General features: G+C 41.4%; 1 protein-coding gene and 1 long non-coding RNA gene across 3 annotated transcripts; one reads left to right on the top strand and one right to left on the bottom strand.

Annotated features, from left to right (window-relative positions):
• Positions 1-1,232: 1,232 nt before the first annotated feature.
• On the bottom strand, positions 1,233-11,633 carry LOC118390478 (UDP-glucose 6-dehydrogenase-like). 2 transcript variants are annotated; one of them, XM_035781082.2, is made up of 12 exons: positions 11,513-11,633; positions 10,068-10,236; positions 9,862-9,963; positions 9,480-9,680; positions 9,193-9,390; positions 8,908-9,055; positions 8,647-8,741; positions 8,359-8,489; positions 8,107-8,249; positions 5,768-5,859; positions 5,466-5,576; positions 1,233-5,231 (listed from the first exon to the last, which is right to left on the bottom strand). In XM_035781082.2, exons 2-12 carry the CDS (start codon positions 10,227-10,229, stop codon positions 5,127-5,129), a joined length of 1,488 nt encoding a protein of 495 aa, XP_035636975.1. In that variant the 5' UTR covers positions 10,230-10,236; positions 11,513-11,633; the 3' UTR covers positions 1,233-5,126. The 2 variants fall into 2 exon arrangements, with proteins under 2 accessions (XP_035636975.1, XP_035636974.1); XM_035781081.2 differs by having other exon boundaries at positions 11,405-11,595.
• A 10,691-nt stretch (positions 11,634-22,324) lies between these two features.
• On the top strand, positions 22,325-24,671 carry LOC127906258 (uncharacterized). Its single transcript, XR_008060675.1, has 3 exons — positions 22,325-22,592; positions 22,882-22,955; positions 24,407-24,671. It is a non-coding gene; the product is annotated as an uncharacterized LOC127906258 (long non-coding RNA).
• Positions 24,672-24,992: the final 321 nt, after the last annotated feature.

The following is a 24,992-nucleotide window of genomic DNA, read 5'->3' as shown; positions in this document are numbered from 1 at the left end:
GGGTCATGTTTTGGAGGGCGCATGACTCGACCTTCGCCTTGCGAGCCCGTTGGGGAGTTGCAGCAATGAGACAAGATCAAAATTGGGTTGAAAAAAGGGTATACAATTTTAAAAAGTACGTATAATTGCATGAAATGTGCATTTTTTCTTGACCTGCAAATAAGATGATAGATTCATTCCTATAAAGATCTTTCCACCCCTACTCTTGTCCACGGTGGTCTACAAACCCGCAGCCTGTCCCGCAGCCCTGTGCTCTATCAAAAATTCCCACGTTGCCATATAATGCTTACAATAGAATAGTTTCTAAAACTGCATATCTAAGGCTCTGGCCTGCCCAAGAAGTGAGGGTAAACCGTAGACATGCTCTCTGCTATCCACGTTGTTTTCATTATTATTTTAGGTATAGGGGAGGATTACTTTTTTTTAATGTGTTCAGGGAGGGTTCAAATATATTTTGCTGAAGGGAGGGCTATCTATTTTCATTTCAGAGAGGTCCAATTATTTCCATGTAACCCATATTATAAATAACCTTTACAGGTTATTTTCCCCCCCAGTCCCTATGAGGAATGTATTTTGAGTATTCTATAATACCAATTACATGAGCCTGCATGTAATTAAAATGCTGTCAGTCTCTGAATGTGGAGTGGTAGAGATTGCATAAAAGTTTGAATCCTCCCCTCTTTAACTGAATAAGGAAAGCTGTGGTGACTGTTACCAATGCAATCAATCCACTTTGGCATAATCATCCCATGGTTTAGCTCTAAACTGTAATTGAAAGGAAATAGTGGATGTATGATTATCACTAGTGGACAACACATCTGTGCGTCATGGGCCTTGTTGCAAAAGTGCATCTGTCAGAGCCGAACAGGATGTTTATGATTAGGTTCATGTGTCACATAAAGCCACTGACCCATGGCTGATCCACAGGAAACCCAGCAGTGGGTCAAGACTGTCGACAGAGGTACGCCGTTCCGTGAGGAAAGTCTTCCCGTTCCCAGAATTAACTGTCAGAACGACTGAAGCAAATGCCTGACCAAACAAGAGGCATGCAACTAATAAGGATTGAGTTGAGTTGACCCAGAGCAACCTTGAATTATTTTGTTGAATAAAAACATCTAATGTAAACTGGCAACATCACTACATAGTACACACAATAATTGAGAGAAAGCATAAAACAACTTATGTTTGAACATAATTGTAGTACAGTACAATTGATATGCAAAAACTATGTATTCACAGATACTAAACATGGTTTTATTTTTGCAGGTAAAAAATGTAATGTTCTACTTTACAGAGTTCTTATATTAAAAAACAACAACGTATAATTATAATATTGCATATCGGTTACATGTTTACACTAACGCTGCTCAAGTTCACATTCAACCAGCACTAGTCACTTTAATAATGTTTACATATTTTTGCTTTACTAATCTCATATGTATATACTGTATTCTATTCTACTGTATTTGTCTATGCCACTCTGACATTGCTCATCCTAATATTTATATATTCCTTAATTCCATTCTTTTACTTTTGTGTGTATTGTTGTGAATTGTTAGATATTACTGAACTGTTGGAGCTAGAAACACAAGCATTTCGCTACACCCGCAATAACATCTGCTAAACAAATATATGTGACCAATACAATTTGATTTGATTTAATAAAAATTGCTTAGAAATGAATAAAAACTAAAAAGAGCAATGGAATCAGTCATCCAAAAATGCTTTCATACATTAATATTTTGGGGCAAATATACTTTAAAAAAAAGGGAAAATATAGAAACATCTGAAATGTAATTAAGTTGTTTTCCCCCTTGTGTAAGTTAAACATCCAAACCCTGGTAGTTATCCAACATGCACAAAACAAATAAATGAGGTTGGAGGGGTATTGTTACCACATGTTGCTGACAAACAAGGTCCTCAACCCTAACTTCGAAGCATTCCCCCAGGCTTCTTTCATTGTAGCTGACATAATTTATTTGTTTCAAGTCACCATATCAAGTTGATGAGGGTGCTGAAATGACTAATTAGGGCTGGGCGAAATGGCCAAAAAGTAATCTCACAATATTTATTTATTTTTTACAGTATTTGACGGTATTTATTATTTTTTATATATAAACATTTCCTAATTATGCTTTATGAGTAGTTTATGACCCTAGGGTGACATTGGGGCTTTCTCCAACCCCCCCACCCTGCCTCATGATATGGGGGGAAAAATCTAGGCCTAATAAACTGGTGAACTGTTCGAATTATCGAAAATGAATTATTCTAATATTTTAGGAATATATTGGGCAGCATTTTTGAAACATTGTCGTTTTACATGACAACGAATGAAAAAGCCATGGAGGAATTTTTGTGAGCGTTTCCCAAGGGACCCTAATTAGATGCTACATGACATGTTTTCTCTTACTCCATGTAGCTAGCTAGCGCAAGCTAAAATATTCATGCTTTGCCTATCCCTCTGCTTTAGAAGATACTGTTGCACAAACAACATGCTAATCTAGGCCTACATCAGCACTGGTATCAGTCTGTATTAGCTAGCTAAGTTTGCTCTGATTCTTTGCCCATTTAGCTAGCCAGCTAACACAATTTATTTTTACAACAACTTGCAAGATCAACTAGCTGTTTTGCAGACAGTGTCACGGATCCCCCCCGGTACTGATGCTCATTCTGTTTACCAGTTCCGGAGGTCTACGTCACCGGCTTTCTAGGCTCCACTGAACAGGATTCATTATCATCAACCCCGGACTGTCTTGTCTGATTACATACACCTGGTTCCCATTCCCCCTGATTAATATGTTATATATGTGCCCTCTGTTCCCTGTATCTCGGTTATTGTTCCCATGTCCGGTGGTGGTGCGGGTACCTTTACGTTGGTGCAGCTGTTATGCTGAATGCTTTATATATTGTGTATTACGGGTATCGCCCCGTGTCGTTCAGCGAGGTTTACCCTCGCCCTTTTGTTTGGGTACAGCCCAGTGTTTTTGTATACGTGTTTGTTTTGGGTGTACTAAAAACCCCTATTGTGTATTCCTGCACCAGTCTCCAAATCCTTTATACCAGTGTGACAGACAGTAAGATACACAAACTAATAGGGTAATAACACTTGTGGATTTGCAGTGCCTTCGTATAGTATTCAGACCCCTTGAATTTTTCCACATTTTGTAAGGATATACAGCCTAATTCTAAAATGTATTAAATGTGTTTAATTCTCAGCAATCTACACACAATGCCCCATAATGACAAAGCGAAAACAGGTTTTTAGAAATGTTTGCAAAAAAAAGAGACCTTATTTACATAAGTATTCAGACCCTTTGCTATGAGACTCGATATTGAGCTCAGGTGCATCCTGTTTGCATTGATCATCCCTGAAATGTTTCTACAGCCGGCTTGGACTTTGCCAAAAGGCACCTAAAGACTCTCAAACCACGAGAAACAAGATTCTCTGGTCTGATGAAACCAAGATTGAACTCTTTGGCCTGAATGCCAAGTGTCACATCTGGAGGAAACCTGGCACCATCCCTACAGTGAAGCATGGGGTTAGCAACATTAAGCTGTGGGGATGTTTTCAGTGGCAAGGACTAGGAGACTAGTCAGGATCGAGGCAAGGATGAACGGAGCAAAGTACAGAGAGATCCTTGATGTAAACCTGCTCCAGAGCACTCAGGACCTCCGACTGGGTAAAAGGTTCACCTTCCAACAACGACCCTAAGCACACAACCAAGAAAACGCAGGAGTGGCTTCGGGATAAGTCTCTGAATGTCCTTGAGTGGCCCAGCCAGATCCCAGACTTGAACCTGATCGAACATCTCTGGAGAGACCTGCAAATAGTTGTGCAGCAACGCTCCCCATCCAACCTGACAGAACTTGAGAGGATCTGCAGAGAGGAAAGGGAGAAACTCCCACAATACAGATGTGCCAAGCTTCTAGCATCCTAACCAAAGTAGACTCGAGGCTGTAATAGCTGCCAAAGGTGCTTCAACAAAGTACTGAGTAAAGGGTCTGAATACGATATTTCTAAAACCCTGGTTTTGCGTTGTCATTATGGGGTATTGTGTGTAGATTGATGAAGAAGAAAAACAATTTAATCAATTTTAGAATAAGGCTGTAACAACAAAATGTGGAAAAAGTTAAGGGGTCCAAATACTTTCCTAATGCAATGTATATTAAGAAGCAAAGAATAAATCAGCATCATTGTCCCCAACACCTCGTTGCATCTGACCTTGCAGACAGAGTGAAAGCAGAGAGGAAGAGGTGAAGCGAGAGGATTTACTCTACCCAAAATTAGTCCACATGAGATAAGCCCTTTTTTGTATGGAAGTCTATGAGTGTCTAATTACGGTAGGCTTATTTGATCTAATAGAAGTTTGTAATGTTTAGGTTGTTACAAATTGACTGATATAAGTGGATGAACGTGGCATTATATTGACAAGATAGTCAAGTGACCACTCTAACAATGGAAATACACGTCCTCAAAGATGGAAGGCAAGCAGGAGGAGGCAGGACCTTTCTTGCAAACGAGAGGGCAAATATGCGTGTGAACAACAGGCCATAGAGATGTATCGGACTCATCATTTTATCTGTGCATTATAGCATCTGTGACAGCGAGGGTAACGCCATTGAGGCTATCTCTATTTTAAAGTAGTCAATGATCTTCTTCATTGGCTGATTGCTCCCAACTCATAGGGATCCCTGCCTACTTTAAAATGGTGGAACCCCTCAAAGGCAATGTCCATGCTAAAACGTTTCCAAAATGCAACGTGCGTCCACTTATATCAGTGCATTCGTAACAACCTAACCAATACGAAACTTCTATTCAATCAAATAATCCTCACGTAGCAAATGAGCAAGTAAAACCTCTCGCTTCACCTCTTCCTCTCTGGCGGCATGCAGGAGGAGAGGGAGAGCGATGGCCCACATTTAACAAACCAAAACTTTGAAACACCGTTAGAAGGTAAAGAAAAACCCCAAACCGGTCCGTGCATCAATACTGGGGTGTATATAGTAAAATACGGTATACCGCCTAGCCATCCCACTAATGTAATATTACATTAAAAAAATGATAACTTGGTTTAATATATTACTGCACTGAGCTGGCTCTGTCGCTCTTGTCCCATAAGCACACTTCATAGTTTGATCTTCTTCAATGGTTGCTGTTGGTCTATTTCTGACTTGTCCTCGATGGCAGTGAAGTGGATCCTCTGGTTAACTCTTTTCCCAATAGTCTCCACCTGGAAAAAAGACAAAAAATTACTTTGGAAACTACTGGACTGTCCATTACTCGACATTTCTCAAATACTGAGCTGGAGCTGCTGCAAATGGATCTTTAGGCTTTTTGTCAGTGCAGCCTTCCAAAAGCAAAAACAACTCCTTTGTTTGTGCCTAGGGTGTTTTCATATTAAAGCCATTACCTCGTCAGAATCCTAGATAGTGTTTAGTGTCTTTCTGTGGTTGTGGTTACTTGCCTGGAAGCCGATATGCTGGAGTTGGTCGTGCAAGCTGTCCAAGATCCTTCTACCGTCAAAGATGAAGGCAGGTTTCAGCATGGCTTTATAGATCTTCTCATAGTCCAGCTCCTGCAGCACAAATAGTCACTCTATGGTTTACATTGAGAGCTCCCTTTAAATCCATGTACAGTCCAATGCAACTATGTATGTAATTATCATTGCCACCAAAATATCTGTGTGGTCAGAGTCATCTCCTTGCCATTTGATGTCAGTAATTGATGAGTGAGTAGCTTCAAAAATGAAGAAGAAAAAAAACACACCGTAAACATATCCCACTCTGTGCAGATGACAATTGCATGGGCGTTCTCACAAGCCTTGTATGGGTCAGTGACGATTGTGACTAGACGAGAAACTAGGACAAGAGAGTATAAGTCAAGTTTACTTCATGCAGGTGAATATAAATCAACTTTTTTCAAGCAGTTATACAACAAACATTCATCCCATCTCATTAGAATGAGCAAAACAAGTCCCCAGTTATGTATGGCAAACAAAAACCCTAAAGCAGAGAGAACCGTACACCCAGTACACCCCATATTGAAATATCAACATGTATTCGATAAACTTATACTGAGCAAAAAATATAAATGTAAAAATTCAAAGATTTTACTGAGTTACAGTTCATATAAGGAAATCAGTCAATTTAAATAAATTCATTAGGCCCTATTCTATGGATTTCACATGACTGGGCTGGGCTGCAGCTATGGGTGGGCCTGGGAGGGCATAGACCCCACCCACTTAGCCCAGCCAATCAGAATGAGTTTCCCCCCCACAAAAGGGCTTCATTACAGACAGAAATACTCAGTTTAATCCGCTGTCCGGGTGGCTGGTCTCAGATTATTATTAATATCTCAAAAGTACTCTCAAAACATCACATTTCCAGAGTTGGCACTCAGCTACTTTTGAAAGAAATTATACATTTTATAGGTAGCCTACTGGTTAGAGTATTGGGCCAGTAACCAAAAGGTTGCTGGATCGAATCCCCGAGCTGACAAGGTAAAAATCTGTCGTTCTGCCCCTGAACAAGGCAGTTAACCCACTGTTCCCTGGTAGGCTGTCATTGTAAATAAGAATTTGTTCTTAACTGACTTGCCTAGTTAAATTAAAGGTTAAATAAATAAATAACAAATATATAAATATACATTGATATTATAGGTCATTAACCAATTACAGCACTCATGTAGGATTGCACATTCGGCAAATCACCAAGAGTACAAAGTGTTATGTTTGGGGCAAATCCAACACATCGCTGAATAGTACCACTCTTCATATTTTCAAGCATGGCTGAGCCTGCATCATGTTATGGGTATGCTTGTCATCGGCAAGGACTAGGACGTTTTTTAGGATAAAAATAAATGGAATAAAGCTAAGCACAGGCAAAATCCAAGAGCAAAACCTGGTTCAGTCTGCTTTCTAACAAACACTGGGAGACTAATTCACCTTTAAGCAGGACAATAACCTAAAACACAAGGCCAAATCTACACTAGAGTTGCTTACCATGACGACGTTAAATGGCCTAGTTACAGTTTTTACTTAAATCGGCTTGAAAATCTATGGCATGACATGAAAATCGCTGTCTAGCAATGATCAACAATCAAATTGACAGAACTTGCATATTTTTTAAAAAGAATAATGGGAAAATACTGTATAATCCAGTCTTACCCAAAAAGTCTTACCCAAAAAGACTCACAGCTGTAAACACTGCCAAAGATTATTCTACAAAGTATTGACTCAGGGATGTGAAGACTTATGTAAATTAGATATTTCTTTATTTCATTTTCAATACATTTGCAAAAATGTCTAAGAACATGTTTTCAATTGTCATTATGGGGCAGTGTGTTTAGATGGGTGAGAAAAAAATGCATATTTAATCCAATTTGAATTCAGGCTGTAACACAACAAAATGGGGAGCAGGCCTGTCACGCCTTGGTCATTGTATTTTGTGTTTTCGTTATATATTTGGTCAGGCCAGGGTGTGACATGGGTTTATGTTATTGTATTTTCGTATTGGGGTTTGTAGTATTTGGGATCACGGCTAATTAGGGGTGTTGTATAGGCTTGGCTGCCTGAGGCGGTTCTCAATCAGAGTCAGGTGATTCTCGTTGTCTCTGATTGGGAACCGTATTTAGGTAGCCTGGTTTCGCTTTGTATTTCGTGGGTGATTGTTCCTGTCTCTGTGTAGTTTCACCAGATAGGCTGTAATTAGATTTCACGTTCCGTTTTGTTGTTTTGTATTTTGTAATAATTATTTCATGTATCGCTTTCTTCATTAAAGACATGAGTAACCACCACGCTGCATTTCGGTCCGACTCTCTTTCGACAAACGAAGAACGCTGTTACAAGGCCAAGGGGTATGAATACTTTCTGAAGGCACTGTAGGCCTAAAAAGGGCCTAAAATGGCCACTTTATCGTGATTTAAAAATATATGGTTTAGGTTTGTAAAAGGCATATCAAACATCCTTCCTCCCAATTAAGTTTCTATCTGAGGTGCCAAAAATATTTTTGGGGCCATGCTGTCATGAAATCACCCTAATGTTAGAATACGCTTATTGATTTACTATACTATTAATTTACAAAAAGAACACAGAATACTGTGGCTACCTGTGGCGGGGTCATGTCTTTCTGAGGGTGTGGGCTGAATCAGGTCGTGCATGATCTGCTGCGCTTTAACCTTGGGGTCATAGATGTGTAGACAGGCTCCCTCCTCCAGCAGGTATCGACTTATGTAGATACTAGAAGATTCCCTGAAAACAAAATACACACAAGGATAGCCTTGGAGGGGGAAGCAGAAAAAAAATGTGCTCTGAGAGCTTTGGATGTAAGCAGAGAAAAGTTTTAAATGCCCCTCCAAACCTTGTATCGCCTGTGTTTTTCTTGAAAGCGAATCCTAGCAAGGCTATCTTCTTGTCCGTCACTGTGTTGAAGAGGCAGCTGATTATCCGCGAAGAGAATCGTTTTCGCTGGTAATCGTTTATCTCTATAACCTGGGAGAGACAACATTTAGATGTTCCACATTTTTGCCATTGTGATATTTTACTGACTGTAAAACTGTGTTGCGAGAGACAATTACAGGAATTTATTTTCAAATGAGAAGTAAGTTCTGTATTGCACTACTTTGAGTTGATGAAAAAAGAAGTACACCTGTTGCCAGTATCTTGCAACCTCTGGTAGGTTTAGCACCTCGCATAGGTACACAAGATTGAGGACATCCTTCTGGAAACAGCTGCCACCAAATCCTGTGAAACAAAAACACAGAATGAATCATGACTGAACTCACCCACTCAATTCCCAGTAGTTCATAACTGAAACCCAATCCCCCAGTCATCCAATCGTCTCATCCAACCATCAACTAATACTGCCCCACAAGTCAACCACTCCAGCTTTTGCTACCCTCTCACTCACCCACGCTGGCCTTCAGGAAGCAACTGCCTATTCTCTGGTCTGTCCCGATGGCATGAGCCACCTCCTCTACATCAGCACCAGTTACCTCGCACAGGGCACTGATGGAGTTGATGCTACTGATACGTTGGGCCAGAAAGGCATTGGCTGCCTGTAAACACGAAAAGAAAACAAAAACAAGGATAGAAGTGAGCAAATGAATAAAGGCAGGAAACATCACAGGAGGAGGTGTCTGAGACCGTTATGCTGCTGAGCTGAGATTGTACTGATATAAAATGGTATTCATACCAGCTTGGAGAGCTCAGAGGACCAGGTGTTGGTGGTGATAATCTTGCTTTTGGGGACCCAGTGCTCATAGATGCTCCGCAGGGCCTCAATAGCATGTTGGCCCTCAGGGGTCTCATCCCCTCCAATCAATACCCTGTCTGGATTCTTCAGATCAGCGATGGCTGTTCCCTCAGCAAGAAACTCTGGGTTTGAGAGAACCTGCAGGAGAACAAGATCATGCTTATAAGACCTGACGACATGGCAGACCGATGAATTTAGACGTTTGATACACTGTCCCCTGCAATCACCTGAAAGTTGAAGCTACTTTTGGTGTTGGCGTTGAAGATGCGCCGGATGCTCTCAGCAGCACGTACAGGAACTGTGCTTTTCTCTACAACAATCTTACACCCGATGGACACATCGGCAATGCGCCGGGCACATGCTTCTATGTACTTCAGGTCCGCTGCTCGACCCTTGCCAATCCCAAATGTCTTGGTAGGCGTATTGACCTGGCAAAGGAAGGGGGAGATGGTTCAGGTCGATTCAATCATGGCTCTTTCGCCATCACTGTATCTTTCCTTTAAAGATAGCCAAACTGAGTCCCATTCGTCTTAACAATACTTTCAAGGAAATTGTGTGAAAGCCATTGACATTTATAAGAAGGGAAAGTGTTGATTTTTTTTTTTTTACAGATATGAAAACGAGGTCTGCATTTTTTATGGCCTCATCAATGTCTGTGGAGAAGAAAAGGTTGACCCCACGGCATGAGTCCACCACTTCCTGGAGTCCAGGCTAGAAAGAAAGGAGGGATGTCGTTAGACATGAATGTGTAATCGTGTTACGTCATATCCTGCAGTTGATGTTAGTTTCTTGTATTGATATCGTCTCACACTCACCTCAAAGATGGGAAGGCTATCAGAATTCCAGGCACGGATGCGGTCCTCGTTCACGTCCACCACGGTAACTGTCACCTCGGGGCACATCTGGGCGATCACGCTGCAGGTGGGACCGCCCACGTAGCCAGCCCCAATACAACAGATCTTCCTCACCTCCACCATTCTCCCTCTCAAAAAGAAAGAAAATACAAGCACTTAACACCCATTTTTCCTACTTTTCCATTTAACAGGATCTTAAGCAAATACACAGTTGGGCTAAGAATAAAACATATATATATATTTTTTTTAATCTAACCAAAGCATCAACCGATGGTTTCAGTCAAGCCTTTGAGTTTGTCCTTTCCCAATAATGTCAATTATCCTGCACGTCATTGACAAAGGCTCAAGGGCAAAACGTTGGGATTATGTGCTGTACTATTTGAAATTCAATATCGAATTGGTCAAAACAAACAAAAATGTGTTGAAACAAAAAACATTTCCAATGCTAAATCTGAATATGCCATGGCAATAAGCTACACGATTTCCATCTGGATTCCCCAGTGGGTATCAATAGAGTACAGTTCAAGGAAAATTCCGTGGAGCAAATCAAACCACCTCTATTTGGCCAGTTTGCCCCTAACTCCACCCATTCTGCCACGCTCTCTGAATCACAGAGGGCTCTATGTGCAGTGTGGTCAGATGGAACCTCCTGGGACATACACACACACACATACGCACACACATAACTGGCCCCTAGATACAAAAGCCATATTATTCCTAACTTTTAACCCAGAAATAACACACAAAAAACGTGCAGGACCTGGCAGATATTAATCATCCCACTAAATGTAAAGATTCTTGACTTTGGTCTGGTTAGAATAGCTAGCTACTGTACTGTGATACATTTCTGTGATGTACTATTTACTACTGATAAAGGGCATATGGCTGCCGTGTTAAGTGAGCCTAAGAGATCTGTACAGAAGGACCAAAAGAAACCATTGAACATTATTCAGGGAATAAAACTACATTTCACGATCAGAAACCATTTTGTGGCCGGTGAGGAGCGCTTCCTGCTGTGATGGTGCTGGACTGTAACGTTAGGGTTGAATAGAAAACTTGCCACACGTTTCCAATTGGAGCCACTACCTCGATGTTATATTACTAGCTAACTACCTAGCGCGAGCGGTACCTCTTGCTAACTTGCGCCTGTACACCAGCCACCTATACTTGATTCAGACCCGTTCTTTACATGAATGTAGCCCCATCCAGTCGAGTATCCATATGTGTTGCAAAACCAATTTAGCTAGCTAACGATAATTTATAGCACCCGCTAAACACAAAACAAACGGGACACTTACCGGCAGTTGATGAGTGCGCAGCTGAACCGAATACAAAATGTTTCAGAGACTCTCAACCACGTAAAACCGAGACCGTAATTATTTAATTCCAGGGGGTTGGTTGCTGACCTGTGGTGATGATAGTCCGATGTGTAGAACCTTGCTCCAGTGATGAGTTTGAAATGCTTAGTGCCACGGTGAAACTTATATCTAAATCTCAGACAGGGGGCAGGCTTTGACAATCCTTTGACATCACATCCCCACTGATGCTTACCAGAAAGGGGCTTATTCAAGAGGACTTAACCATTCCGTCTATGGCACAAAGTTACAGACATTCATATTAGACCACTCATTACAGGGTTATTACATTGGTGTGAATTTGATGATGTGTCTGGGAGAGGTAATGGTGGGAAGGAGGGTATTTGACAATCTAGTAGTCTGATGATGATATACAATTACATCACATTTGTAACAGTGGGATTTGTAACAGAAAGAAATTCACACATGGTAATGATTTCATAGTAAACTCCCACCCAGGTCCAGTCATCCATGTGCATGGAAAGCATGAGGCACAATCCAGCTGAATTTGAGACCAGACATTCAACCGACCACAGCTGAGGGAGTGTCCCCCTTGTTATTATAGATACATTATTCTCTGGAGAGAGTAACTCAGCTGGGTGGAAAGAAAACAGTCATTGTGATGTTTACAGCAGGAGACAGAAATGTGTTACTTAAAGCCAATGGAATTGTGTCACGGCCCTTATTGTAGTCTCTCATTCCGTACACATTGCGGTAGTAGTTGGCGAATAAAACAATGCTGATTTAGTGCTGTTCAATGAGGACAGTGTAAGACACTCATTGCTGACGTATTACCCAGCTCCCCAAAATTGTTACTAACCCAGGAAAAGTTAGGAGTCATTACCTAATCATATGTTTGATATTATAAACTGGGTGGTTTCGAGCCCTGAATGCTGATTGGCTGACAGCTGTATACCACGGGTATGACAAAACATTTTATTTTACTGCTCTAATTTCGTTGGTGACCAGTTTATAATAGCAATAAGGGACCTCGGGGGTTTGTGGTATATGGCCAATATACCATGGCTCAGGGCTGTATCCAGGCACTTCAAGTTGTGTCATGCCTAAGAACAACCCTTAGCTGTGGTATATTCGTCACATACCACAACCCCTCTGGCTTTATTACTTAATTATAAATGATTGTACCCTAGGTAAAAATAAAAAAAAAACACATTGGTATGGTCTATAACCAGCAAAGTTACAATACCAGAGCTAATGTTGTGTATTATAAAATCCCAAGAGTGAACAACAGTACTATGAGGAGTACGCTATTCTATACAGGCATTTGTCTATAGAAGCAAACAAATAATAGAAATGGCTTTAAAAAGCAGCCACGGGTTTTCATTTGGAGGAGGTTGTCAAACTAAGTGAAACCCCTCCACAGCCTCCTTGTACCCCATTTGTTACTGCTACTACTGGTCAGGTTGGATTTTGTTAGCGATGGATATGATGTGCAACTAAAAACCTGTTTTTTAACAGTTAGGAATAATGTGCAATGAATTAGTATCTTTACAGTTAGGGTATTGTGTAATGAATTAGTTTGTGTTTTTAACGATTACGTGCACATTTTTAGGACGTCAGTATGAATCAATGTGATGGGTTTGTTTGTAGTTTGGTCTTGTCGTCATTAGATGTTCTTACCATCGAGGACAACGTTGGAAACAAGTGTTGTAGTTCATTTAAGTGCTATCCTCTGGGAACATATTGTACATATTTGTACATAAATATGGTTGCGTATGTCTTTTGCCCAAATAAATGTATACACACTATCACAGCTCTAGTCATTCACTACTCTCTCCACCCTTAGGGCAGAAGTAACTACCTTAGTCTACTTCCAGGTGCCCCTTTGTTGTAAGTAGAGATAATAGTATCCACTTAAAACACCCCATTCTTGAAACATCTGTTCTAGTTAACATTGGTCAAACTTAACTGCCCTCAAATAAGGAGCTGTATAGATGAGAAAAAGGAACTGAAAGTTAGATTTACGATGCCACCTTCTAAATTGATTCTGGGCCCTGTAATTCAAACCAAGATGGTGAGGCAACCTCTCTCTCTGATGAGGGAGCCTTACGGAGATGAATGGGACCGTTAAAATGCTGCTGCCCTGTTGATCCTCGAGTTTGTGGCCTCTAACAGACAAAGCTGTTGGAATGTGCATTTTGTGCTGGCGGTGCTCTCCTCACTACTATTACTACGAGGGTCTTCAAAAATCAACAGAACAAGACCATTACCTTACCTGGTTATGTTTTACAAGATGCCAATGATTGCTGATATACTTTAGAATAGGACATCTTTATGCTGTACATTACAGACATGTGCATGATGCCATGTTACAATGGACTGGTAATAAGGTATTAAAAGATACTGGTAATGAACATGATAGGAGACAGAGAGCTGGTTTCAAGAGCAGGGCGCAGCAGGTGTTTATTGTCAAGGACCACAGGAGGAGGCAGGTGGCTGGGTCCAGGTGCAGGCAGAAGGTCATACACAGGGGTCCAAAAAGGCAACAGTACAGGCAGGGAAAAGGCTAGTAATGTTGTCCGAGAGATCGGGCAATAGGTTAATAACAGGAAATCCGATTGACTAAAGTACAGGCAGGGAATAGGAAAAAGGTGAGGCAAGCAAAAACTATCATACACAGGAAGAGTAAATTACAGGAAAACCAGCACTCCGAATAGAAGTGTGTCACAAAAACAAACAATACCTCACAATGATGGGGTGCAAAGAGAACTGAACTAAATAGTGTGTGACATACAGGTGATCAGAATTCAGGTGATTGGGATGTGGAGAGTGAGCTGGGTTCAGTGGATCTATGTGTTTGAGAGGGTGAGCTGGAAAGTGGGCTGGAAAGTGAGCTGCGTTCAGTTATTGGCATCATTACACAGAGTCCTAATAACATCACCAAAATAATTCCCAAATGTCAAATGCTTAAGACAATCAAAGATAAAATTGTGACTCACAGTATCAAATGCTTTTGTAAAATCGCAAAAATAAGATAACAGGGAAGTCATCCAATAGATCACAATACTCAACCAAATCAAAGACTTATCAAAGACTCAAGCCACAGAAGTCATAGACTGTTCTCTCTACTACCGCACGGCAAGCGGTACCAACGCATCAAGTCTGGAACCAACAGGACCCTGAACAGCCCCCAAGCCACAAGACTGCTAAATAGTTCGTCCAGGTTGGTTAACTATGTAGCTATATGCACTGACCCTTTCTGAGCCTACTCTTTTGACTCATCACATACACTGCTGTTACTGTTTATTGATTATTTATTACGCTTTTTTTCTCTGCATTGTTGGGAAGGGCCCATAAGTAGGCATTTCATTCTCAGTCAACACCTGTTGTTTATGAAGCATGTAACAAATTGGAAATGACCTTTTACATTTCTATCGCTTCAGCTTTACAGATTGAGTAGAGACCCAAAACTATTAGAAAAGACGTGGGGCTCTTCAATCTATCGCTGAAGCGTTACAGACTGTGCAATATGAACGTAAAGGTCATTTCTGATTGAGCAGACAAATTCAGCGTTTACCGTGAATGCCGTCTCCACTTACTTGGGATGAACATTGCCGCGATACAGATTGAGTAGAGCCCAAAGTAGTTCTAGCCTTGAATAGGAGTGGACATACATTTTATATTTGTCACGTCCTGACCTTAGTTCATTTTTTATGTTTCTGTTTTAGTTTGGTCAGGGCGTAAGTTGGGGTGGGCATTCTATGTTTTTTGTTCTATGTTTTCTATTTCTATGTGTTCGGCCTGGTATGGTTCCCAATCAGAGGCAGCTGGCAATCGTCGTCTCTGATTGAGAACCATACTTAGGCAGCCTGTTTTCCCATTATGGGTGTGGGTAGTTTGCTTTCTGTTTAGTGTGTTTTGCACCTGACGGAGCTGTTTCGGTTGTTCTCGTTGTTGTTTTGTATTTAGTGTTCAGTACTATTTAATCAATATGAACACGTACCACGCCGCACCTTGGTCCTCACCTTCCTCCACCAACGATCGTTACAATAGTACACTATTGCCCCCCCTCTCCTGGGTGCATGTTTTGTTTTTTGCCCTAACACTCCACAGCTGAGTCAAATAATCAAAGCTTGATAATACGTTTGTTATTTGAACCAGCTGTGTAGTGATAGGGCAACAAAAAAAAAACGGAGGGGCAGGACCGAGTTTGGGAAACCTTGCACAAGATAACAGCAAACATTACCCACAAAACATAGTAGAGGGCAATAGGGCAATATGTCCACTAGATGGCAGCAAAATAACCACTAAGACCCTACAGTAATGGTGAGAAATCCATATCTTCATTTAAATGAGAAGTTTCCTTTTTTTACAATCAAATCGCAATTTTTTTATGTAAATGAAATTTTATGGAAGGGTCCAGACACCTTTTTTTGTGTGATTTCACATGTTTTTGAGAAACTTACCCCAACCAGTGAATCATTTCTTCATCCTTGTTTAACAGTATGGGGACCCGATAAAAAAACATGAACAAAGGCTCCTAAAACACCATAATACGTCCTTATAGAAACGGTAAAGCTCTCATAGTGATGCATGCTAAAAATAAACTGGAAGAAGAGACCTTGGCCAGAGTGACCTAATGGTCAGTTGTCAATAACATATGTCGTGTGTGTTTGATAAATAGTTTTCCCAGTGTTGCAGTATTCTGTTATGCTTTGTGTAAAAAAATTCCAGTTGTCACACATACACAACATTGTCAATAGTATGTGGACACCTGTCCGCCAAACATTTCATTCCAAAATCATGGGTGTTAATATAGAGTTGGTCACCCCCTTTTTTGCTATAACATCCTCCACTCTTCTGGGAAGGCTTTCCACTAGATGTTGGAACATTGCTGCTGGGATTTGCTTTCACTCAAACACAAGAGCATTAGTGAGGTCGGGCACTGATGTTAGGCGATTAGGCCTGGCTCACAGAATCGTCTAGAATGTCATTGTATGCTGTAGCGTTAAGAGTTCCCTTCACTGGAACTAAGGGGCCTAGCCCGAACCATGAAAAACAGCCCCAGACCATTACTCGTCCTCCGCCAAACTTTACAGTTGGCACTAAATCTGATTTTGGCCGTTGCACTATGCCTTTTCCTGGCAACGGCCAAAATCAGATTTTTCCGTTGGACTGCCAGATAGTGAAGCGTGATTCATCTCTCCAGAGAACATGTTTCCACTGCTCCAGAGTCCAATAGCGGCGAGCTTTATACCACTCCAGACATCGCTTGGCATTGAGCATGGTGATCATTGGCTTGGCTGCCCGGCCATGGAAACTCATATCATGAAGCTCCCGACGAACAGTTCTTGTGTTGCCATTGCTTCCATAGGCAGTTTGGAACTCGGTAGTGAGGGTTGCAACTGAGGACAGACGATTTTTACAATGACATGACAACGGGTGTGGCTGAAATAGCCAAATCCACTCATTTGAAGGGGTGTCTTTTGGCCATGTAGTGTATATTTTTAATCAGAGTAGATCTACCTAGTGTTATTCTGATTTGGCATAGCAAGCTCACCTGTTGTATAATATTTTTCCCTCTGTAACTCTGTAATTTAGGCTGGTTTCTTAAAGAGTAGTCTTGGAATGAGGTTGATCGGAGAACAACTTGGCCGTGTTGCCCAATTGCGTCGGGAATACCATCCGCAACACGTACTCATCTCCTACCGGTGACGGTGTCAACATTGGATTCAAGGAGGCAGATGAGACATTTGTGATTATTTGAATTGTATGTGATGCTATACCACGACTCTATAGTAAAGCTTTGCAGACTATTGATACTCCCTGCGCAGGCACAAATCCCCCAGGACTGCTTGAATCAACCATTCCACTCACCTTCCCTTTCTATATGTCCTTTTGTCATTTATAGACTTCTGCTAAATGAACCCTTTCCACTGCCAATGTGTACAAGTCCAAATAAACCTTACTATACATACGGTGCATTCGGAAAGTACAGTATTCAGGCCCCTTGACTTTTTCCACATGTTGTTACGTAAACAGCCTTATTTTAAAATGTATTAAATTATTTTTTCTCCTCATCAATCTACAGTACACCGACTACCCGATGATGATAAAGCAAAAACAGGTTTTTAGAATCAAAAAGAAAGGAGGACCAAGGCACTCTTCATATAATTAATTAAAATGCCTTTATTTGTATGGAATGTTCAAATGAAACAAAGTTTTTAAAAACGACGCGTTTCGGCTGCATGGCCTTCGTCAGGGAGTACAAATAAATAATACAAGGTCCTCTTTTGAACAGCTTTTCTTCGAATAGAAGAATCTAAAAAGGACAGACAAATAGTCCAAACAGAAATTGAAGAAGTAAAAAGGAAACTCACAGAACACAGTGACAATTCAAATAAAGCACAATGTGATGAAATCTTGAAAGAGAAAGTAGACACATTCACTCTGACATTGAAGCAAGGCAAGCTAAGAAAATTTAGAAGCGATGAAGTAGACTATAGAGATGGCAAGGTCTTTGCCTGGAGAAAACCAACGCGCGAGAATTCAGTATCACATCCACAGAGGAGGAAGCCTAGATCTGTTTCTTTCAACTTTACAAGCAGTGACGATGAGGATCACCCCAGACACTCAGAGGCCAGCTCCTTACAAGGTTTTTTAGATCAGGAAGAGGAGTCACGCAGGTTCCTCAACAAGAGAGGGAGAGGACGCGGAAGAGGCCAACACGGAGGGGGAGGAAGAAATCAAGACTATCCAACCACACGGAGCAGGACCAGAACAGGGCTGTGATCAACATTTCTGGAGAACCCCTTTTCTGCTGATAAAAAAAAAAATGTTTAACCTTTATTTAACTAGGCAAATCAGTTAAGAACAATTTCTTATTTTCAATGACGGCCTAGGAACAGTGGGTTAACTGCCTGTTCAGGGGCAGAACAACAGATGTGTACCTTGTCAGCTCAGGGATTTGAACTTGCAACATTTCGGTTACTAGTCCAACACTCCAACTACTAGGCTACCCTGCCGCCCCAGGGATTGCGTAAGGGTATTGTCTAAAGGACTGTCCTTTGCCCCCACATATTCAACTAATGAATTTAATATGAAGATTGACATATTTAGTTTCTACAGGAATCTACATCTGAAGGCCTGGTACAAGCAAAACATCTCTCCAACTACAGACACCAGTGTCTCAGGTCAGGCAGTTTCTGTTCCCTCAAAAACACCTTTAAAGCGCAAGTCCACCTTTTGTCCCATCGTCCAGAATGCCACACTAAATACATTTGCCAAGAGGGTGAATGTTAATGTGGAGAATCTGTTTAAGGGTAAAATTGACTCCAACCAAACACAACGTAATCTTTCTAAGACAGAGAAGGATGCAGTTGAATCATTGTCCAAAAATGAACAGATTGTGGTTCAAAAAGCAGACAAAGGTGGCGCTACAGTAGTGTGGAGTGAAGATAAAGGTGGCGCTACAGTAGTGTGGAGTAAAGACAAAGGTGGCGCTACAGTAGTGTGGAGTAAAGACAAAGGTGGCGCTACAGTAGTGTGGAGTAAAGACAAAGGTGGCGCTACAGTAGTGTGGAGTAAAGACAAAGGTGGCGCGACAGTAGTGTGGAGTAAAGACAAGTATGTGACAGAAGCCAACCGTCAATTCGACAATGATGAATTCTACCAATCGCTTACCTTCAACCCTACTGAGGACCTAAAAACTGAATTGAAAGGGATCCACACAGAAGCTAAGGAGAATGGCTACATTTCAGACAATGAGTTCAAATTTCTTTTCAATGGCAGTCTGGCTTCTTTTTACCTTTTTCCAAAGGTCCACAAAAATCATGAACCCCCCAGGCAGACCAGTCATTAGTGGTAATGACAGTCTGACAGAACCCATCTCTAAGTACAGTGATTACTTACTTATTAAGCCTTTTCCGACGTCACTCCCAGCCCATCTTCAAGATACCACAGATGTGTTGAACAAAATGAAGGAATTGAACAATATAAGTACAGCTTCCTTTTTAGTCACCATGGATGTGGAGTCTCTATACACCAACCACCATTGAACATGAACAAGGTTTGGCAGCTATGCACCATTTCTTGAGTAACCGACCTGAAACTGAGATGCCTCCTACAGAATTCATTGTCTCACTGACTGAATGGACTCTTAATCATAACACCTTTGTCTTTCAGGACCGTATTTCTAAACAGGTCAAAGGGTGTGCCATGGGAGCTTGCTACATACAGCCCTTCCTATGCTGGTTTGTACTTGGGTAAACGGGAAAATGACTTCATTTTGGATCCTTCTAATAACCATTTCTTTGACCTGATTATATGGTGGGGACACTATATTGATGATGTTTGCCTGTTTTGGTCCGGCTCAGAAGATGAACTTATTTCCTTCCACCAATACATTAACAACATTAACCCTAACATCAAACTGTGGAGTACAGCAAGGATAACATTCCTTTTTTGGACCTCGACATCAGTAAAAATGACAAAGGTTATTTGCACACATCAATCTTTAGGAAGCCTACAGGTGGGAATACCATCCTGAGGGCAGACAGCTTCCACCCCAAAAGGCTAAAAGAGAATATTCCATATGGCCAATTACAAAGAGTCCGCAGAATTTGCGATCAGGAAACAGGCTACAGTGTCAAATCTGCTGAATTGGAGAATCGCTTCTTGAATCGGGGCTACAGCGTTCAGGTCCTGAAAGATGCAGGTATAAAGGCTGGGTTTACTTGACAGAGAGAACTTATTGCGAAGGGGAGCGCCTCGTGATACATCAGAGAGAGTGTATTTTGTTACAAAATACAGGACTGAAGCAGAGAACATTAAAATAATCATTAAAAATAATTGGGGAATCATCCAAAGTGATACGCTACTACGCCAAGTCTTCCCAGAGACACCAGTCAGAAGCTTTAAGAGGTGTCCTACCCTAAATTACAAATTAGTCCACAGTTACCTTTTATTTGATTTATTTCACCTTTATTTAACCAGGTAGGCTAGTTGAGAACAAGTTCTCATTTGCAACTGCGACCTGGCCAAGATAAAGCAAAGCAGTTCGACACATACAACAACACAGAGTTACACATGGAATAAACAAGACATAGAGTCAATAATACAGTAGAAAAAAATAAAACAAAAAGTCAATATACAGTGAGTGCAAATGAGGTAAGATAAGGGAGTTAAGGCAATAAATAGGCCATGGTGGCAAAGTAATTACAATATAGCAATTAAACACTGGAATGGTAGATGTGCAGAAGATGAATGTGCAAGTAGAGATACTGGGGTGCAAAGGAGCAAGATAAATAAATAAATACAGTATGGGGATGAGGTAGATAGATGGGCTGTTTACAGGTGGGATATGTACAGGTGCAGTGATCTATGAGCTGCTCTGACAGCTGGTGCTTAAAGCTAGTGAGGGAGATATGAGTCTCCAGCTTCAGTTATTTTTGCAGTTTGTTCAAGTCATTGGCAGCAGAGAACTGGAAGTAAAGGTGACCAAAGGAAGAACTGGCTTTGGGGGTGACCAGTGAGATGTACCTGCTGGAGCGCGTGCTACGAGTGGGTGCTGCTATGGTGATACTTCGCCCCAGTCTGAGGTTCTGAGCGCTCTGGAGCAGGTTTTCATCTAGGATCTCTCTGTACTTTGCTCCGTTAATCTTTCCATCGATCCTGACTCCCTGTCGCTGAAAAATATCCCCCTGGCATGATGCTGCCACCACTATGTTTCACTCTATGGGATGGTGCCAGGTTTCATCCAGACGTGACGCTTGGCATTCAGGCCAAATAGTTCAATCTTGGTTTCATCAGACCAGAGAATCTTGTTTCTCATGGTCTGAGAGTCATTTAGGTGCCTTTTTGGCAAACTCCAAACGGGCTGTCATGTGCCTTTTACTGAGGAGTGGCTTCCGTCTGGCCACTCTACTATACACACCTAATTGGTGGAGTGCTGCAAAGATAGCTGTCCTTCTGGAAGTTTCTCCCATCTCCCCAGAGGAACTCTAGAGCTCTGTCAGAGTGACCATCGGGTTCTTGGTCACCTCCCTGACCAAGGCCCTTCTCCCCCGATTGTTCAGTTCTGCCGGGCGGCCAGCTCTAGGACGAGTCTTGGTGGTTCCAAATGTCATGTAAGAATGATGGAGGCCACTGTGTTCTTGGGGACCTTCAATGCTGCAGAAATGTTTTGGTACCCTTCCCCAGATCTGTATCTAGACACAATCCTGTCTCGGAGCTCTACGGACAATTCCTTCGATCTCATGGCTTGGTTTTATCTCTGACATGCACTGTCAACTGTAAGACCTTGTATAGACAGTTGTGTGCCTTTCCAAATCATGTACAATCAATAAAATGTACCACAGGTGGACTCCAATCAAGTTGTAGAAACATCTCAAGGAGGATCAATGGTAACAGGATGCACCTGACCTCAATTTTGATTCTCATAGGGTCTGAATAATTACATAAATAAGGTATTTCAGTTTTTTATTCTTTATACATCTTTATACGTTTTCACTCTGTCATTATGGGGTATTGTGTGTATATTGATGAGGACATTTGTATTTATTTAATTCATTTTAGAATAAGGCTGTAATGTAACAAAATGTGGAAAAGTCAAAGGATCTGAATACTTTCTGAATGCACGGTATAAAAATACAGCTTACAGTAGATCCGGTGGGCACATTGAGTCAAGTCAGAGGTAGTTGTTGTTATTGCATAGTGTGTGTGTGTGTGTGTGTGTGTGTGTGTGTGTGTGTGTGTGTGTGTGTGTGTGTGTGGTGTGTAAGGCTGTGTTTTCCAAATCCAGTCCTCAAGAAACCCCAACATTTTTGTTCTAGCCACAGACAAGCACACCTGATTCAACTTGTCAACTAATTATAAAGCCCTCAATTAGTTGAATCAGTTGAGTTTGTCTTGGGTAACAACCAAAATGTGTGTTGGGGGGACTGGAGTTGGGAAACACTTCAATCTTGACAAAAGGCAATATTTTACTCCCAATTAAGAAAACAAAGTATGGCAGTACAAGACCAATACACAACCAGCACTCTGGATCAGCCGAGTCCTTCTGAAATGCTCCACAGATATACACATCCAAGCTGGCCTAAACCGGATTTGACTTCCATTTTTCTGGTGGCTGTGAAATGGATACTCAAAAAAACAGTTACGGCCGACTCAGGTAGAATGCTTTGTTATTGTTTCAACTATGGCTCTCCCATAGACATGCAATGCGATAGCAGCTGGGTCTACTTAAGCCTCGTTCACAATGCAGGCCTTAATCAGTTTTGTTGTTCAAATCCATTTTGGACTATTGACAGTCTAAACAGAAAGTTACAAGTGACCAAATCGTATTTGTGTGTGTTCAGACAGCAGTAATTTGCTGGCAAGGCAACGCTAGTTGTCATAGTAACGACAGGTTTGTGTGCAGTGTTGTAAGCTGATCGGTGGTGGTGTTTGTGCTTCCTCAGAAGTTACGTGACAAGGTGACAACAATGCATGCCATGGATGTTTCCCAGTTGCTTTGAATGTTGAATATCACAGGGTAAGAACACTTTTAAAGCCTCAAAGGATAAGATGATCCAACTTTCAAAACAAGTCCTTTTTTGGCTAGCCACAGCAGTCAACTAGCCAGCTAGGTAGCCGTTTAGCTTTCTAGCACATTCACACATTTCTTTTGTAAACAATTACCAGTGGTGGAAAAATAACCCAATTGTCATACTTGAGTAAAAGTAAAGATACCTTAATAGAAAAGGACTCAAGTTAAAGTTTGTCACCCAGTAAAATACTACTTGAGTAAAAGTCTAAAAGTATTTGGCTTTAAATTACACGTATCAAAAGTTAATGTAATTTGCAAAAATATACTTAAATATCAAAAGTAAAAGTATGAGTCATTCAAATTCCTTATATTAAGCAAACCAGGTGGCACAATTTTTTAAATTTATGCATAGCCAGGGGCACACCAACACTCAGACATCATTTACAAACAAAGAATTTGTGTTTAATGAGTCCACCAGATCAGAGACAATAGGTATGTTCTCCTGATAAGTGTGTGAATTGGACCATTTTCTGTTCAGCTAAGCATTCAAAATGTAACGAGCACTTTTGGGTGTCAGGGAAAACATATGGAGTAAAAAGTACACTATTTGTTGGGGGGGGAGGGGTTGAAATATAGCTTGAAGTATCCGATTCCATGTGCTTTTTGGCTGTTCAGACTGCAGGGAAAAGAACATATTCTAATTGGATATACAAATAAATAGAATTTGAACTTCAAACTTCCATTGTGAACGCGGTTTTAGGTCATTGACTTCAATTGAAACAGAAAAAATGAGAGAGTTGGATGTCTCGCTTCTTCTTCCGTCTCTGGTAAAGCTCTTAATTCACCTGGCTAAACCAAGAGGTTATGCGGTAGGCTTCAGCTGGTGCCACTATGTAGGAGATGGGAGACCACGTAGCGTCTAGGGTGGAGACAGGGGAGATGAATGGGAGGGAAAGGGAGAGGGGGTATCTGTGAGTAGAGTGCTGTCAACATAAGGTCAAGTCAAATATGAGTGTGTGTGGAATATGAAGAAGAGAGCAGGGTTCGAATTTCACACCCAAATTAGTGATCACTGAGGAGAGGGGAAGGATGTGGCCATCTATGACTGGACACAGATATTAATAAGAAAACAAATCCCTTATCAAAGACAATATCACCAAGGGCAGGTTAGTTGAAAAATCTATCGTGCTGTCTTGTATAAGCTAACCTGTAAAGGCTAATGGAGCATCACATTTACCCGTTACAATCTGCTAGCTAGAAAAAGGTGTCGTCCACGAGAGCACTAGTCCCTGGAAGATGGTAGTTTTGTGTTGACTATTTTAATGACCCAGGGGATGGATATAACGCTCACTACTGCTGAGCTACACTTAAAATATAGAAATACAGGAAGGAGAGATCTGAGCAGCGTAACTGTAACATCTACTCCCGCTCTCCCTATCCGGCGTTCGACGTTACAGGTTTACTAACCACCGGTCCTGGCAACCCATCATTATGCACACCTGGCAACCCTCATTACGCACACCTGCATCCCATCATGAGGCACACCTGCACCCCATCAAGAGGCACACCTGGACTCAATCACTTCCCTGACTACTCCCCCTTTATCTAGCACTCCCTAGCATCACTCTTCGGGTAGTATTGGTTATGTTTCCTTGTCAGACGGTTCTCTTGTTTTGTATCTTTCTACGTTCATTATTATTAAAACTCATTAACTGCACCTGCTTCTTGACTCCCTGCGTCGACTTTACAGTTGCGGTCAGCTAAAGAATGTAGAATCAGCACCTTTACTGCCAACATCAGCACATTTACCTCCGAAGCCAGCATCAGCAGAGCTAAAAATGGAGCCTGGGGAAGGTCAATGGAAAACAAACTTCCTCCTACCCCCTCCTTTGACGTCCTTCTGGAGGTCAACAAATGCAACGAAGAATGGGACTGGGGTGGGGGGATGACTCTGACGGTATATACAGTGCCTTTCGGGAAAGTATTCAGACCCCTTGACTTTTTCCACATTTTGTTACATTACAAAATTGATGAAATTAATAC

This window comes from Oncorhynchus keta, chromosome 11 (genome assembly GCF_023373465.1).
Source record: "Oncorhynchus keta strain PuntledgeMale-10-30-2019 chromosome 11, Oket_V2, whole genome shotgun sequence".
Classification (NCBI taxonomy): Eukaryota; Metazoa; Chordata; class Actinopteri; order Salmoniformes; family Salmonidae; genus Oncorhynchus; species Oncorhynchus keta.
The sequence above is the reverse complement of the archived record's forward strand: the minus strand, read 5'-3'. Positions and strand labels throughout refer to the sequence as shown.